This window comes from Ceratosolen solmsi, unplaced genomic scaffold, assembly GCF_000503995.2.
Source record: "Ceratosolen solmsi marchali unplaced genomic scaffold, CerSol_1.0 scaffold11, whole genome shotgun sequence".
Classification (NCBI taxonomy): domain Eukaryota; kingdom Metazoa; phylum Arthropoda; class Insecta; order Hymenoptera; family Agaonidae; genus Ceratosolen; species Ceratosolen solmsi.
In genome coordinates this window covers 2,024,654-2,044,855 of record NW_011948416.1, presented here as the reverse complement: position 1 = coordinate 2,044,855, position 20,202 = coordinate 2,024,654, and the positions used below count along the sequence as shown (strand labels likewise).

Here is a 20,202-nt window from a genome sequence, read left to right as displayed (position 1 = left end):
ATCATTGATATTATCTTTATATAATTTGATACTATAATAGGATATTCTTGTATTAATTCAATTTAACTAACAGAATATTTAATTTCCTTCTAAACTTTTTGTAGATTATTGTAATTTACAAGATGTTGTTTGTATTTTATTCTGTATAAATTTCAAAGTGAAAAATTGTTCGTTTTATTGTTTGACATTGTTACTACTTATAAATTATCAATTCTATTTCTATTTATAAATTAATTTTTGATCGTCTTTGTCATTATTACTATTATTGTTAATTTTTTAGCTTAATTATTTCAATTATTTCTTTAATACGTTTGTACATTTCTACAATTTTTTTTTTATTTTCGTTTATCCTTGTATACTAGATTTATATATTTAAAAGATAATAAATATTTAAAATAATAATTTCATCTATTAGATAATATTAGTTAAAATTATTCAATTATGATAAACTTAAATGTTTTTCATACTTTCAAAATTATTTTAAAAATACTTAAATTTATTATATAATTGATGGAATAGTCATAATATTCTAATTTTACCAGTTATACAATTGGAATAAAATTTTATATAAAAAGTAAATTAAAAGGAAATTTAATTAGTTATATGGCATCTATTAATGAAAACTATTAACTATACACATAACCGCTTATTTAAACTGGATAAAGACTTACTTGAAATAATGCTAATGTATGCAATTTCCAAAAATTTTATTTTTTCGAATATTTTTAATTAATTTTACATTCAAAGTATTAACCTTTTCAGTATCTTTTTAAGTTATATAAGTTTTGTAGATAAGAAATATTAACAAACTGACATCCTATATGTAGAAGTTAATATTCTAATTCTGTATACTTGAAATATAATTGAGAAAAGGAAGAAACTTTAAATTGGGCTTTTGAAGTATTAAAACCGATAATATGTGTTTGGCTTTCTTCTTAACATTTTATTTTAACTAACTTTATGTAATTAAGTAAATGTATATAAAGGTTACAAATAAAGAAATAAATAAATAAATATATATACATATGATATTTCTTTAAAAATATTACAGATATAGTTTTTAAATTGAATTTTTTACAAGTTCTGAGTTATTTATTAATTTTCTTATTTATTTATCATAACTTCAAATAATATCATATATAAGAAATTAAATTTATAATAATATTATTAATGGCTAAATCTACAAATGTTTTAGATAACTTATAACGTTTTCTTTTATAAGTATACCAAAAATTCATAAATAAAACTTATAAAAAGTGTTATTTCAGAAAGATTCGTAACTCACCAAGATTGTAGACATTTGCACCCTTTCCGCAGGACTCTCGCACTTCACGATTGTCCCAACCGATAGGATACATTATCAAACCCCCGCAGATCATCGTCGCTATACAGAAAAAGATTATTACGTATATTAAACAATGCAAGAAATAGAAATGCATTTACATAAAGCTGCAAAAGTGTTTGCAGGTTGGCTGCATGTAAAACCCTGATAGAGCTCGTAATTGTTCATAATGGTGCTCTTGAGAATAAATGCGCTTTACTCGCGCATAGTCGAATTACTTTATTCAGAGAATAAAGCTACGAGAAAATTTCAAGACGCGACCATTCAAATTTTCAAAACATTTCTGGATTGTGGTATAAAAGAAGATTATTCGCATATTGGTTTAATAAAACTCATTTAACTTATTACAATATTCAGGTTTCTAAATTCAAAAAAAGAATGATCTCCACATTCCAAATGTAATTAAAATTATCGAAATGTAAGATGCACATTGAAATACAAATATACGTCCGCTCTATGTATTTAAAGGTGAAGCGTTAACTCACTTTGTCGTGTTCTGAAAGTACTTATGATACGAAATTTTGAAGAATATTTATAAATTACCTAATAGTGTTCTGAAGGTTCACTATGATGAAATGTTAATATGATGAAATGCAAATCAGAAGTACCAACTGTAGATTGATCAATGAAATCTTAATATATTATACTTCAATTTTGATTAAATAATAAAAGGTTTATTCTATATTTCTTTGTGAATGATAGATAATTATTAATTATTCTTATTTCAGATAGTAATGAAGTGGGACAACACGATTTAAAAAAATATGAATAATAAATCCATGGTATTTATATTTTTTATTGTATAATAAATAATATTTAGCAATGGATTACATAAAAAAAAAATAATGAGAAGCTATTAATTATTCCATCCGAGTGCAGTTTCATAAAAATTTGAGGATTATAATTTTTAAATATTAAAATACTATAGAACAATAAGATAATTTTAAGAAAATAAATCAATATATATTAACTAAATATATTGACTATATATAAATAGAATCTTCTGTTAAAATATACACATAATAATAAGTTATTAATCTCAAAATATTGAGGCAATTTGTACAAGGTGATTTACACTCGAACAAAAAGTAAACAGTGGATGAAAAGGAGTTAGAAAACTAGAAGTGGCATGCATAGGCATATATATATATATATATATGTGTGTGTGTGTACAGGGATAAAAGAAATAAAATATTCCTAAATGCATAATGAAATAGATTAATAGATAGGTATATAGATAGATAGATGGAGAGAGAGAGAGAGAGAGAAAGAGAGAGAGAGAGAGAGAGAGAGAGAGAGAGAGAGAGAAATCAATATTCATTGAAAGATAAGTTAACAAAAAAATGTGACTAAAATCAAAGAAGTAAGGTAATACAAATCTAAAAAAAAATTTCACAAATTATAACAGTAATGGCTGTTAGAAGTAATTTCAATAAATTTCATGGTTAAATAAATTAAAAGTTCAGCATAAATAAAAGTAAAAATTGAACATCATCAATAATATAGATATTAAAAGTAGAAAATATAGTAATTATAATATTTTATACAGACAAGTAAAGAAAATAAAAATAGGAATTACTAATAAAATTCGTAATAATTTGTTTATGTATAGTATATTAATATAAATGCAAAGAGAATCTTGTTAATAAAATGAAAAGTGAAAAATAAAATTGTTTATTTTAAAAATTGGTATAATACAATATATGACAGTTCTAAATTTACTCTAATGACACACAAAATATTATGAAAAATCAAGTATGATAAACAGATCGAAGGTGTATAAAAATATGAAATAGTAACGAAGTAACAAAAAAGAGATAGGGTATATAGTCAAGGACATAAATTAAAGGATATATACAGTAGTTTTATTAAAAAAAATGTATATATTATATCATAGACTAAGAAACAAAGGAAAAGTAAATTGTATAATAATAAAAAATCAACCACATTACATTTATTGTTATAATAAAAAGGCAGATAAAAATACTATATGTACTGGAGTATTTGAATAATGATGAAATGGTCTTAAAAAAGTATAGTAACATAATCAATGATGTACTTATTAAAACATTTGCACATAATTATTAATAATAATAATTTTTATTATCATCAATTTAAAATAATAGTTTTAAAAACGTTCAAATACACATGAAATTATAAATAAATAGACTATAAAAATAAAATGTAATTGTATGTATGAGTATTAAATAATTCTAGAAAAATAAATAAATAATATATTAATTTTAAGTACATCATCAATTATAATGATATTGTACAAATGAATGAAAAAAAAATGGTAAAACTAAGAATAACAAAATACAGGTAAACAAATAAATTATGATACCATTTGGTACAAATGAATATTAAATGAGGAAAGAAATACACGTATACTAAATCTATAAACTAAAATTAAGTAATTGTTGAGTTAATATGAATTTTTAATTTATAAAATAATAATACTATAAAATATTTTTAATACATTTATGATTCTGCTTGTTTATGGGCTGCACTTGAAGTGAAATGCAACAATGAATTTAAAAAACGAATAAAATGGTTTATTTACGATGACACAAATATTAATATTGATTAAAAATAACATTACGAATCGTATTAATAATAAATTCAATTGGTGAAAGAAAATAACAATGATACGTAGGAAAAAAGTAATTAAATTTTGATTATAAAATATTGTATAATAAAATATTATATAATAAATATGTAAAAATGTATTATCATAACTCGTAATATAATTATACCAATTATCTAAATGTACATTCTTATTCAGATATCAATAATCTACAAATTAAATATACGGACTAATGTTACATGTGAAAACTACATTTCGTAAAGAGACTTAGAATTATAATTTGATATGATTCTTAAGTATTAGTCAATTTGTAAGTAATATATAGACATAATGGAAATTTAGAAAATAGATGAATAATAATATCGATAATAAATGTAATACTAATAAATGATAATAAATGTAATACAAACTAATACTAATAATTAATATTTATTATAGATAACTATTAATAAATATTAATGCAAGAGAATTCCGATCAAATTGACGATCAAAACAACAACAAAAATCTTAAAAATAAATAATAACACATGATGTATAGAGCACATATTGGTGTTAATAATTTTAATAATTATTTTAATAGAAATAAATATTGTTATTAATTATAAAATTATCCATTTTAGACGCAAATAATAAGAAGTTTATAATGTAAAAATAACAACATTATAAATCTTAAGTATTAACTACAAAAATGTGTAACATATAGACCGAATAATATTGTACATACAACAATTATCTTAAATTTACGAGAATACGTATAAAACTTGGATATTAACAAACACGTTTTCAAAGATTTTAAAAATTTAAGAAGAAGTACAATAACAATGTTCGTAGATGTATCAAAAGAATTATAAATAATAGAAGAAATAAAAGTATTAATTGAATGGATAGATATATAAAAAATATATAACAAGTTATTAATTTATCAGCTAATGAAATTATTATACATATGATTAGATAATAATAACTAATAATAAATTGAGCTTTTAATAAATTTATTATTCGAATATACAATCATGTATTCAACATACAATTAATTATCTATTTGCACAGAAAATATTGAAATAATCTTTCACTATCTTTAAATACATTTTCTATATTCATGTACTGTTATTCAATTATTATTAAGTAATAATAAGAATGATAATAATATTTATTTCGACAGTTATGTTAATAATGAGCAGGACTTTTAATATGTACATTTATAACATTAGAATATATTCATTATTACTTATACAATTATATATTTAAATTCGTTTAATTATATGGTTAAATAATTCGTTTTACTTTAAATAAATAGAAAATTAATTTTGTTACTGTACTATTATTAAGTTTATACTATTCTTTCTATAATTTGTGGTAAAACTGTTATCTTATTGTATATTAAAAATAAATTATGTAATAAGAATAATAAAATGTTATTATAACTGATAAATATGCATACACAAGCATATAATAGAATCCTAAGTTTATAACTCGGAAACGGAATGTTTTCGAGAGTAAATATACATTGATAAAGACACGGATGTCTAGAATTTAGACGGGTCACATATGATGAAGATGAATACATTATTATACATAAATTATAAATAAGCACCTACAAATGCTGGCTAGTGAAAATTATAATAGTGGAAAAGAGAGATACAGTGAATCTTAGAAAATCTAGAGTCAGTAAATAATATTTATTTAAAGTCCCAGCAAGTAAAACTAATTTCACTTGTAGATGACGATAAGGAAAATTAATAATGAATTTATACTGTTATGAGCAAGTATGCGTAGGTCAATTCAATTTTTTTCAATGTTATAGCTAATAAGAAAAGCATCAGTTATACTATAATATTATTAATAAGATAATAATTTTGTAAGTTGTAAAATAAAAAATCATTAAGTTTCAATTAAATCTTACTCTCATTTTTTGTTGTAATTGCAATAATTTTTTCATAAATAAAATTTTCGGAGTAACTATAACTTTTATTCTTAAAATATATCTTTTACAGAAACTCTGTGTATGGTTCTAAGAAAAATTTCGTCTCTGTAACGTTTCATAAAATAATTCAACTAGCTCGATACATTTTCGTTACTTTTACTAAACATGAAAATTGAAAGTTTACATGGTAAATTAAAAGTATTTTTTAATGTATTGGTTCATTCGATTTTATATAAATAAAAGTTAATATCTTGAAGAAGTAGGAAATTATTGGAAATATATAATGAAAATGTTAAGTTAATAATGTACATTATTTTAATGTTTTTAAGGCATTAAAGTGATTCTTTTTTAATGTAATGTTTTAGTCAATTTATTTCTATATTATTAATAAGAATGTTGTAATCATTATTAAATCTTATTACTATATTGAATTTAATTTTCGTATTTTAATATTAATTTTTGAATTTCTTCTTGTATAATTTCACCTTGAGTTATTTATTTATATTGTAGATAAAATATAATTTATAATTAATCGACAGAATTATAAACTTGATTTTATAATTTACTATTTATAGATATATAGTTCTATTTGAAAATTCATAATAATTTTACTAATAATATGAAGTTGAAAATTTTCTTTCTTAAATGCATGTATTTTAAATAAATTTATTTCCAATCAACAAAATAATTTCGACTCAAAATATCATAAGATTCTATTGCTCATTTTAGCTTATGCATTAAAATAAATAAATACAGTTTTATGCAATATATATTAAAAGAATTTATTTAAATTTCGTACTTGTAGTTACGTTATTAAAACGAAAAATTACAACTAAATCTATTTAATATATGTATAAATTAATCTTATATACTTGCACATATATAACAAAAATTATAATAACAAAATTCCTCTCGAATAAAAGTGTCAGATTAAATAAACTTTTTAAGAATGCGCAGAGCTATTTCGCATAAACTATAAATTGTAAGCAAAGGTAATTTGAATTCCATTATATATTAGAAAATATGTAAGAATAATGTTACTGGTAAATAAAATATACCATCAACGTTTAGATAAATGAAAAATGAAAGTAGTACATTATTCAACAAAAAAGAAACTGCAAAATGCAGAAGCGAGGTGCATTATAATTTTACCGAATCTCTTAAGCAATAAAGTGACGATAGAAATAGACTCTGTAAAAGTGGCGCAGAAGTAGAAAGAAAATAGACAGGAGAAGAGTGTAGGTTCGATTGCGGACGTTATAGAGAAGAAGATGAAAAGGCCATCAAAAGATATAAAAGAGAGAAAAAAAAACTGTACTCACCGGCAAGAAGTTGAAGCGAGCCAAGAATCCTCGTGTGCTTGGGCGTTTTGAGTACGTGAGGCAGGAAAGACGTAGCGGCGGCGAGAAGCGTGAGTGTTCCAATCACGGTGATGGTGAGACCGAAGCTGATAGTTACTGTGCTCGCCTGCCACCAGGGACTTGGGATGTCCCAAAAGCTGCAATTCCGATTGTCGGCATTTTACAAACGTATCTCTCTTTCTACCTAACCCGCTCCTTATCAACCCCTCCCGTCGTTTTGTCACCTTCCACTCCCCAGCCAACTCTTTTGACACGCGTACGAGTGGCTCGAATTTTTCTGTGCAGTCGTCCGGTATCCCTCTAGCCATCTTCCCTGTCTTTCAACGAGGCAAAGAAAATCGAAAGCACATGCTTATACGCGTGCAAAGATTCTGATATCTTTGACAGCTGACACAAGTGCGCAGACGACACGACGATTCCAATTACTTTGAGAGGCAGGTACGAGGACACGAGGAAGACGCGCTCTTTTATTATACGCGTTCGCTATTGCGAATGTCGTATGCGAGGCTCGTTTTGACGATCAGCGATGAGAATTCAATTGTTACCTCATAGATGAGGCACTATCGACCTTCAAATTGTAATATATATGTATATTGGTATTTTTTTTCATCTTTCTCGATACATCACACTTTCTAATTATAATGGCGCAATATATATATATATATATATATATTCGTGTAAATATTTGCCACTTTGATTAACTTTAACTCTTGTCTTATAATACATATTGTACATGGATTTTTATATTAATTATCAATTTAATTGTTACATTTTAAATTTCTAATTAAAATTAACAAAAAAAAAAAAAAAAAAAAAAAAAAAAAAAAAAATTAAAATTTAACATCATTTTACCTGCTGTTATGAATATTGTTGAAGATTATGACTAGTATTGAATGATATTTTGCGGTTTATTTCTATTAATACATTTTTCTTGAAATTATTTTGAAATTATTATATACCATGCAATACGATTTCATTTATAGATGTACTAATTATATAAAAATTTGAAAATATTTGAAATAATATTTGAACCATTAGTTTAAAAGTTACAAACGTAAGAACACTGCTAAGTGAATCATTTATAAATAAAATTTTATTCTAAAATTTATTTTAACAAATATTTATATAAAACATAATAAATATAATATTATATTACTTTTGTACAAAGTTTCGGGTTTTCTAGAGTTCTACTAATATTGGATTTTCCCATTTTCAGAAAAATAAGGAAAACTTATAAAGAAAAATTAATTTTACTTAATGTTATTAATATATATATATATATATATATTGGATAATTATTTTAGTATCCTAGATTATAGAAAATTCTTTTTTTTTTACAATTTCAATTTGAATGTGACGAGGGAATAAAAAATTTAATAACTTATTGAGCTCAAGAACCGTGATAAAAGTAATTTAAATCAAAACCACATTACAATCTAGTAACACAGTGAATTTTCACATATTTCAATGTACAGTTATGAGCTCACATTTAAATATTGAATTTAAATAATAAAAATTGATTTTAAATATGAATTCGTAACTACTAAATATCATTAAAATATTTATAAACTAATACTTTTATAACGTGAATTGTGGTATTGTAAAGGATAAAAAAATAAGTATACAAAATTTCTTAAAAAATACGTGTCTAATGGAATATAGAAATGACACCAAAAAAACATATAAGAATAATAGACTTTCGCGTTCGCACCTTTACTAGTCCGACTGTTATTCATCATGTTATCGTATTTTTCGTCGGCAATTCTGTCTACTTTTGAAGTTGCAATGGACGGTGCACAGTTGAGTTTTTCAGCTCGAAACTCAACGCTTGTCCGCGATATTTTTATATTCACAAAGGTTTCATGACAGTGCAATTTTTACAAAGAACATTATTCTATGTATAGGCTTTCAAAAGTCGATAGCCATATTCGTTTCCAAATGGGTTTAATAAGAAAAATGTTTATATATAGTTTGTAAATTGAAAAAAGTTAATATTGTGGGAAAAGCTTTTTGTTTGCAGTCAATATCAATTATTTGCACATTCTACATACATTTTTGTTTTAGACGATAACAAGACGCGATGATATAATTTGATAGAAATTGTCAAATTTTCATATAAATACTATTTATTGAAAGACTATGTTTTTTATCTGTGTGGAAATTTAAAAACCGTATTTTTTTTTAACTAATAAATAAAATTTGAAAACGTTGTACTCTTGTACATTTGAAACAAAATTTAAAAGAAATGTTAACTGTTTAGCCAATTCTACAAAGTATCAATTTATTTTAACGGCCCAATCTAATAATTCAAAAAAAGACTAATAGATCTGAAATATAGTAGGTAATTATCATGAAAAATGTATAACTTTTAAGAAAACTTTAATGAAATAAGATTGCTGCATAAATCTTGGATTAGGCAGTTACGCGAAGTATGTGTTTATTAATGTAATTAAGTATAGAAATATCTACTAAGAGCCTATTACTATGTAAATAGTAATGAATAATAAATATAAAAAATTCAATAAGTAATTTATAGAAAAATTAATAAATGCTTAGAGTGATGCTGTCATAAATGCTTTTAAATATATTAACAAGAAATATAAATGCTGATAATATTTATCAATATATTTAATATTTATCAATAATGTAAAATATATTCTATATTATATCATTGAAGTATAGTACTTCAATTATTTAAAATAAATTAATTAAGGCAGATTGTTCAAAACGCTATTATCGTTTTTTAATTCTGAGCCATGTATTAATAAATAATTGACGTACTAGATCAGAGAAATTACCGTTAAAATAAGTTTTCATACAATTATGATTTTTCAATTTATGTCTATAATTATGGAAATAAAATTTATATAATTTATTAAAATGAAACATTATTTGTCTTTAATCTTACAAGTAAAATTCATTAAAATTTTGTAAGGTTGAGATTAAATTTTAAACTTGGTTTTCTATAATTTCTATTTGACGAAACGAATTATATCTTTCATATATGTAACTTTTACCAAACATTTATTAAATTTAATGGTGTCTATAATACAAAGTAATTTGAATGTAACGAATGTTTTATAATGTACTTTTGTTTCCATGGATTATTAATTGATTTAACCACAAATATTTATACTAGCATTATGTTATCAAGTATTTGATTAAGACTTTAAATTAAAAATTATTTAAACTTATTTAATTCAGATGGTTACTGTTTTTAAAATGGATAGTGCCTTTATACATAATGTACGTGTCCGGTTGATATTCAATTCTTGACAAAATTTTAAAATGATGGGTGTTAATTTTACATATAATATTATAAATTCAGAATGTTTGTACACATATAGCATCTAGTTAACTCGATACAAGCTCCTGCAAATACTTCCTAGTGTAAATGCAAAGGTTAACAAGAATAAAAAATGACTTCTTTAATAATGTGAGAAAACTGTGTGTTACATTAATTTTTGTAAAACAGTTAAATTTCTATTGAATTTGCGACAGATAAAATTGTTCCATTAATCATATTGATTTATATCATGTTTTTTTTTTACCTATATAATGTCGAAATATATTCTGCAAGTGACGCACACATATTCTCTCTTTACTTCATGCAATAGCTATCCTGAAATAGCAGAAAGCTCGATCGTGCTTAACTACTCAAGACAACGCGATCCCTTCTGTCGAACGGCTTAACATGGTCCTACCAGAAAATAGCCACTCAATCATCAGCACTTGGTCCACTCAAATTTCAATGGGTTCAGCCATCTCTTGTATATCCACTTATCTATGACGCTGGATGACACTCCATTTCAATTAAATCGAAGCTGGGGCTTCATTGGTCAAGCTTGTACCGAACCTTCCGCTAACTCAGATATGCTGCTTTACGCCAGATACAATCGGTAATGCGCACCTTCATCTAAGCAATACCCTTGCCACCGCTAATCATCGCTCATCTACTCCGACTTTGGTTAAATTCAAGCAGTGCTCAAATTCCATCATGATGACTCATGCAGGACACGCTCCAAAGATATAAAGGGGAAGTTAAGAGAAGAAGTATTTTGCCTGATTGATCGTAAACTTGTGCAATTTCATTCGGTCGAAAACTGCTTTTCATTTCCCCTTTAATTCTCCACGTGTTAATTTAATATTAACGTACTAGCCTATCCTTGAGCTCTACGCCCCATCCCCTTCTCCGTCAGCCGTACTGATGGGCACATGCAGACTCGAAAATGAAAAAAATTTCATATATATAATGATATAATAATGATATTATGCATTTGAGAGACACAAGGAAATTTTAACTTGAAAATTTTATCAAGTGTTTTGACTAATTAATATTTTTAATTTTAAATAAGAAATAAATGTCATCATGTCTTCATGGATATAATATAATATAATATAATATAATATAACAAATAAATAAATAAATATATATATATATATATATATATATATATAATGTTACGATGTTTTTAATAATTAATTCATAATATAAATCGATTTATTTGGATTAAATTGCTTAATGTAGACACTAATGACGAATTTCGGAAATCTGAAAGTACTTGTCGAGCTCGTAGTGCCTAGACCGAACGGACCCCCGCGGTTAACAATCCTTAACGGTCCTTAAACGTTCAGCAGTGTACACACGTATGACAGGGACAGGACAAATAATATCTTACACACGCAAGCAACTTGATTTTAAAGGAGACTGCGGTTAAATATGAAAGTCTCGTCTCTGCCTCACACGCATCAATTCAACGTATTCAATTCTGTAGCATTATTGCAGGAAAAGTAAATTGTAGTATACGACTTGTTCTATCGAGATATAGTTTTACTTGGTGCCACTTCTCTCGATTAAAATATTTTACATTTTTTTATAAACGATATAATATACGAAATTATTCGTAACGATATATTTATCGTTTTAAAAATAATTATTATACGCAACGAAAATATTCGACAAGTCCAATGCATGGCATATTACAATTAATTTGGAAATCTGGTTAAATTCCTAACGTAAATAAGTATATTTTTTTTAAAGTTAAAATTTTCAGTGATATCACTTGATTTTTAAAGTGATTTTTATTAAATATTTTGATTATACTTTATTAAATATAAGAAATATATAAATAAAGTAACGAAATGAAATAGTAAAAAATTATGTTCATTATAGCGTAAAACGTACTTTTAATTATAAAAGTAATTCAATAAAAATATTTTTATTTAATCAATTTCCTACGAACCTTTCACTACTGGAAATGTAAATTCTCATATTAAACAAAATCATAGGCCCACTGATTAATGATTTAAATATTATGTGCAATTCATATATACTCGTTTAATTTAATATAATGTATTACTTAATTATATATTGATATGGGGAAATACTGTAATAATTCTTTTAGAAAAATGTAATGTAAAAACATCAAGAAATTTTAAATATAGAGGATCGATAATTACGTGTTTAAAGATTAAAAGACAAAAAAGGATAATAGGGAAAGCGAAAAAAAGGCTGAAAGACAAAGCGAAAGAGAGAGAGCGAGAGAGAGAGCGAGAGAGAGAGAGGGAGAGAGAGAGAGAGAGAGAGAGTGAGAGTGAGAGTGAGACACAGAATGAAAAACGGTTAGTAACTGATAAATTAAAATTAATTATTATCATTCTATTGAAAATTCTATTGAGCATTAATTTCTGTATTGACATATATTTTTTAAGAAATACATATTTAAGCGATACCAAAATGATAACAGAAAAAAAAAGTCTTAAATTCAATTTTGTATTTAATAATAGTAATAATAATAATGTGTGCCAGTAATAAGGGAAAAAAGAAAGATATGCATTAGATAAATATATGCAGAGTGTTTCAATGTGAGTTTTTTTTTTTCTTAGCTGTCTATATACTTACAGCTACAGCCACGTGTGATACCAAAGGAAGAAAATAATGCGTATTTCTATCGATACACTCTGCTTTTATCAAAAGAAAAATCAAAAGAAAAAAAATTGGGATGCATGGCGTTCATAAAATTTTCGCTGTAAAGAATACGATTGCAGAGGACTTCGATCGACTGTCGCAGCACAGAAAAAAAAGTCCGTTTTTTCGACAAAAACAAAACGTGGTAACTATATGGCCTGGGCATCAATGTACCCGTCTAAATGCGATTGCTGAACTACTTCCGAACAGCCCGATCGTAGCTAATAAGAGTAGTGAATGCTCAAGGCGGTGATATGGATTCACTGCTTTGTGTCGTTTCAACAATTAAATTATGAAGCAGTGGATTTTGTGGAAAATTTTTATTTCGATTCAATTTCAACTAAGAAGTATTTTTAATGATGAGCATATTCGTATGAAATATTTATGCCCATGAAGGTTATTTAAAAAATAAAATAATTATATTTATATGATATTAAGTCATACATTCTTTTTATTGTATTTAATTGTTCAGTTGTTTTGCCTAGTGATTGTGAAAAAAAAATAAAATATAAAATTTAAGTAATTTTATTGATATATAAGAACTGAATTTTTGGTTAAAAGTGACATTTTTATTATACAACTTTATTACAATATTCACTAATTACAAATTTTTTTACGGTAGAAATGAATTTTTTTATATTTTTCTTTGAAAAGCACTTTGAGGTTTTTGTAGAAAATATAAAAAATATATGCATATAGCTATGATTTGAACGTTACTGTAATAAAAAAAAAGATTTTTTTTTTCGAGTAAAGAATTGATTTTACGACCATATACTCTATTAAAAAAATTATATATAAACAAAGCGTCATAAAATAAGTAATTTTAATAGATATTTATATAGTATTTTAAAAGTGAACTATTTCTAATAATTTGAAGAATTAAGAGATTACATTTCATTAAACATTAAATGATGTATTTTATCAAAAAAAATTTCAATTTTCTTTCATTTAAGGAAAATAAATTGAATTAAATATTATTTATTAAATGATTAGATTACTTTATATTATTTTAACACATGTAATGAAATTATTGGAAATAAATCACATATTAGTTTTTCTTATGAATAAACGAATGCGATGATACTGTTCATCAATAAAATTTAACTGTGTACTTGTTTAAAAATCTTATGTATTTGTATCTGTTTCATTATCATAACATAATTTAATGCATTACATAAGTATTTATTTATTCAAAATATTATATTAAATGGAGTTAATACATTAATTGTAGTAAGGATGAGAATATAGTAAAGATGAAATAATATTGAAAAAATTATGGTTAAATTCAGATGAGCGGTATTGTTTCCTGACAGATGCAAGCAATTTATCAGCAGCGAAGCTTTTCAGCCAACCATTTCGGAAACCAAAGTCGCATAGCTTTTTCCCCCTCGTGACGATTCGTCTGTTTTTATTTTTGTCTGAAATAGCGGTTGCTGCTCGTCAGTCATTTTCCGAGTGGAGAGTCTATCAGAAGCACTGATCCTTTTACCTCAATTCCACAGCGATTGAAGGATAGACTGAACAAATTCGACCGATTAAATGACTTGAGAATATATATCTATTGAGAAGCTCTGTACGCTGATATTTGGTGGTTTTTTTTACGAGTTAATTATAATATTTAATTGGAAATTTCTAATAAGCCCAAGTGTTTCATGTCTTATTCTTATTATACTATAAGTATTATTAAACTACAAATTACAATGAAAATTATTTGTAATATATGGACGATGATTTTAAAAGTGTATTGTAAATTAATTCATGAAAAAATAAAATTTAATTATAATACTCTACTATTACTTATTTTAGAAAAAGAATAGTAAGATTTGAGTGATGCGTCATAATAATAAGAAACTATCTAGATATTGCAAAAAAAGAAGATCATATATTATAAATCGATTCTACAGACGTTTAAAATCATTGACTGACGAATTTTCATGATCACTGAGACATTCTGTTCAGTGTAATCATGATATGTATATTAATCAAAAAGAATTATTATGTGTATAAAGAAAAGAATCAAGAGAAAATGCGTAGAACGTGATGGGGAAAGATGTGTGAGTACGTTTGTTTGTGCGTGCGCTTGTGCGTGTGCTTGCGCGTGTGCTTGCGCGTGTGTTTGTGTGTGTGTGGTGGGGCGGGGGGGGGGAAGTAGAAGATTGGATTTGTGTGAGAAAAGGAGCATAAATAGCGCCACGAACGACAACAATAAACGATTTATCGTTGGAGAATCTCGCTTGGAATGCACGACGACCGAAAAATGAGACACTAAATCTATAGGGATAGAAAGAAATTCTGTAACCGGATACAAGCGCACACCCCGTGTTCAAGAGACGAAGTGGTTATTGAAAGCCCTCTTTGTTGCATCGAGATAGATATTATTTAACTAACTTTTTCAAGCTATCGTTAGCAAAGTTATCATTCATTAACTTATACTGTCAAAAGTATATAATATACAAATCGTTGTTAATAAATATGTGTATTCGCATGATGCCAGTATTTTTCATATTTTTTTTTGTATTCATTTGAGTAATACCGGAAACGTTATTACATTTAGAACACAAATGTATTTATTATTATTATTATTATTATTATTTTTTATTATTATTATTGATGATTATTATTATTATTGATTATTATTATTATTGATTATTATTATTATTGATTATTATTATTATTATTATTAAAGCATTGTTTAGTCAATTTTATACTATTAAAATTACAATATAATGTTTACGAATAAGTTTATTTATTCGTCACTACCAAATATGTACATGATTGCTTATTAAAGGATGCACATTATATTTTGCAAACCTCGTTAGCAGTCACATTTTTCAGATTGGCTTTCTAATAGCTTTCTAATATTTCTAAAAATTTGATATTTATACTATTTTTTCTTCTTCTAATTTTACCCTGTCAAACAATTATTTCGTTTGAATTATACAATTACAAGTTGTATTTTAGATCATTATATATGTGTATGTATGCGTAAATGGGCATAAATTCAGTCATACATATTCCTTATTAAACATTTAACTGATTAGATTATTTTGAGTTGAATAGAAGTTAAAAAATAATCAGAATGCAATGAGGTAGCGTACGAACTAGATATTTTGTTGATTTTGTGATTAATTATTATTATTATTAATTTTGATCGATACATATCCGCGTATGATCGAAAATTTTAATATTTTTGCTTTGTATGAAAGTAATATATTATCTATGTATTGCTGGTATATAATAGTGAATTTTCTGTGTATGAATATATCTTGATTAAAATTTAAAATTTCGAAAGGCAAGTTTTATTTTAATATAGACAGTTGCTTAAAAAATTATTTCAAAGTAGTATTGTAAATAAATATACTTTTACATTTTTGTTTATTCATAATTACAGACTATTAAATAACAGGTTAAAGTTCGAAAATCTAAAAAGATTATCTCTTTTTCTCAGTCAAGTATAGTTGAATGTAATTGAATACGTATGTACAAAATAAAAAATGTGAATGAACAAGCGCAGTTTCCTTAGGTTGTGTGTTGCTGCATGTATATACAGATGGTTATAGATACGTATTTGGCAAATTGTATAATGATAAATAAATAGTCATAATTATATATTTTTCATTTTTATTGAGAAGGAGGAAGATCGGTAAGCAATCAACGTAGTCAATAAAGCAATTTTATTAAAATAAAATGAAACTTACCTAGAGTACCTAGCGCATTGGTAAACTATCTCCGGCGCATTATGGGGTGTCCTGATTCTTGGATAATTACAGCGTCGAAAGGAACTAAAGTATGCATCTGCTTTGCCGAGAAGTCTTCCCTACAATACAGAAATATAAAGAGATGTTTAATATTTTATACATTTACGTACGTCTACGCGAATAGTTTCAAACATTCATACACACTTGGTCGTAATTGAGCTATGCTAAAACGCAGTGATAGGAGAGGATACGTAAATTCTAATGCGATTGTGGTAGTACCGCAGTGCGGTTACTATAAGCAGGTTACGTATTCTATACCAATTCGTTAATATAATAAGCAATATTTCAGTTCTCTATATGATAATCAAATATAATATTGTTGCAAATGTTATTTCTATTTTCATATATGTTAAGTTGACATAATGAAGAATTTATATCTGATAGGTGAAAATAAATATTTCATCATGTTATAATTCATCGTCTTATAATTTAAAAATAATTCAATTTAATATATTATGAAAAAATACTCGTTATATTGAAATTATATAAAAATTAATGCTCTATATTGTGAAATAAATTTGTAAAAGAAAAGACTTTATTGATAATTGTTAGCACTATTTATAATTTTTACTAATTTTTTATTATTTACTAAATTATTTAATCATTTTTAATAATAAGGTTAATATAGATTTTTAATCAAATTTAAATACGTAAACGATAACCTATTGATAAATTTTCATAATTTATAATATTTATTGCTAAATATTTATAGATAACATATACAATAGAATTAATGATATTTCCATTTAGATTTCAAATTTCTCAAAATTAATTGTACTTTTTATGTTACAGATCTTTTTACTTTTTAAGTTGGAATAACTTATTCTGTGAATATATTCAAAATAGTGTTAAAAAAAAACAAACAAAATTTTCAAAACGATTAACCTGTATTATAAATGAATAAAGTACTTCCAGACTGAAGCTCATACCTCAACATAAGAGCAACTTGTCTGTTAAATGCGCGAATTATAAAACTGCGATCAGGCTCAAGACGCATTTTTTTCTCGCATTAATTAATTAAAATGATATTAAAAAATCAAATACTCACGCAGCCACCGTCTTCTAAATCAGTTAATTACAATGCTGCCGTTGCTATATTAGACAAGATTCACTACTTTGGCATAATTTATATATCAATATTTATGAACTTAGTCATGATGATACTCCATGTACCAAATATAAGTAGACTTTTGTTTTCTGCTGTAGTGCATCCAAATTTTCAATAATTTCGTTATAGTACAGACTAGAATGGATAGACTGCCGATTTAAGTAATAATAAACTATCAGAAATTTTATTATCGATTTATTCTTCATGTAATGGAGTACTCATACCTCCCAACCTCTTAAACAATACTTTTTAGTTTCATTAAAGTATATATGATAGTTATTCTTTAAATTCAATTATCATAGTCTCCTTATTTATTATCCAAAGCCTGAAATTTCAATGTCTTTATTTTTATCCTATTTGTAAATAATTTTTTTTCTTTTCGAGAATTGTCTAAAGTAATTCACATATAATTATATTGCATTGTTTTCTTATTTAACATTTGCATTGATTTATATCAAATTTCCTCTGTATATATATATATATATATATATATATATATATATATATATATTTTATGAATTGACAATTATTTTATATTATAATTTCGTTAACTTATACTGCGCGGTTAAATAAAATTGTTCCTTATACCATATATTCACTACCAATACATCTGCTTGTTAAATTTAAATTTTAAATTACTACAGCACTACTCAAACCAAAACCTACTACTAAATTTATTATTACAACTCATCACTAAACTAATTATGAAAACTAAAATACACAACTACACGCATAAAGTCACTACTAAACTGTCTACTGAAAGTCAAATTCATTATTAGATGTAAGATTCATTATTAAAAGTAAAACAAACTCCTACAAACATCAATTTATTAATTTGCTTTCAATCTAAATTTATTATTATTTTATTCGTACGCATTTCGTAGTCCTAAATTTTAAATATATTATTTTTGTGTATCTTTCCTATTAATACAATAAAACTTTATTAGAGTATATGGATATCGTTTATTTCTATACTATTGAATTACTTGTCATCTTTTATTGTACATTTACTGCATAGTTAGAGAAAAACTTATTTTAATATTATTCTTTAATATAGAAAATGTATATCCACGTATAGAATCTTAATAAGTGGTTTTAACACAAGAGCGTAATTTATTATTTATCTTCATTTAATATCTTATTTATAAATAGCTAAAAACTTATTTCGTTCAAATTTCTAATAAATCCTCTAAGTAATACGATATTCTATTATATCTAACTAGGGCTTTCGTTTTTGTAGCTGAGTAAATCTGACTGTGTATCTTTTATTCATTTTATGAATTCATTTGTGTTGTATTGTTAATTGCTAATTGTTAACATGTGTCAAACTTTATTCGGTATAATACCAGCGAATTAAATTAATGAAATTCTTACAAATACATAAATATAATAACACTTTAACTCCACATAATTAAGAAAAAATTAAGTGAAACGTTAAATGTCACCGCTTAAAATTAAGTTTAAACATTATCTTATCATTTATAATTAAACGCTGTATTCGATTGTGTTAAATGAAAGTGAAAGAAGATATATTAAACAAACATTTAAAATATTGATATTTTGAGTTCACCATTAATTTTATTATTATTATTTTCTGGATCGTTTATGACTGATTTAGCATTTTTTCACAGAAGGTAATTTAAAATTGTAAATCACTATAAGATTTCGTATTTTAAATTTTAATTTATTTCTTATTGAATCTATCGGAATATTTAATAAATTATTTTTTAATTATTATGTTTTCAAGAATGAAAAGAATTATTTTACATAATTAATTTTGAGGTGAAATTAATCGTTGAATCAAATATTTGCATCCCATTGACCTACTGATTAAAGATATTGTTTCGCTTCATACTTTATATGACTTAATTAATAATTCTCTTTTAGTTAAAAATCTATTTTCTTTACTTTTTTTTACTTAGTTGTGTTCTTTTTTATTGAAAACTTGTGCATCTAAATAACAAATTGATGCAACGTATAATAAGGTAGAATGAATATATAAAAAAGGAAGGAAGTGTGGTTAGTAGGTAGTGAAGAAGAAAGAATGAGAACGAAAGAAAGCCGATAGAATGAAAATGGGAAAATGAAATATATAGAATAAAAAATTGAATGCTAACAGAGTCAAACCTTTTATGTTTATGACTATGTTGACAT

The 20,202-nt window shown here is 24.9% G+C and overlaps 1 protein-coding gene across 1 annotated transcript in view; it reads right to left on the bottom strand.

Moving 5' to 3' along the window:
- The window catches only part of LOC105359161 (lipoma HMGIC fusion partner), a 39,341-nt gene that overhangs the window by 4,337 nt on the left and 14,802 nt on the right, over positions 1–20,202 (bottom strand). The window contains exons 2-4 of the mRNA XM_011495664.1: positions 16,881–16,999; positions 7,176–7,351; positions 1,286–1,384 (exon numbers count right to left, since the gene is read on the bottom strand). Coding sequence (XP_011493966.1) covers positions 1,286–1,384; positions 7,176–7,351; positions 16,881–16,999 — 394 coding nt within the window. The remainder of the gene's footprint in view (positions 1–1,285; positions 1,385–7,175; positions 7,352–16,880; positions 17,000–20,202) is intronic.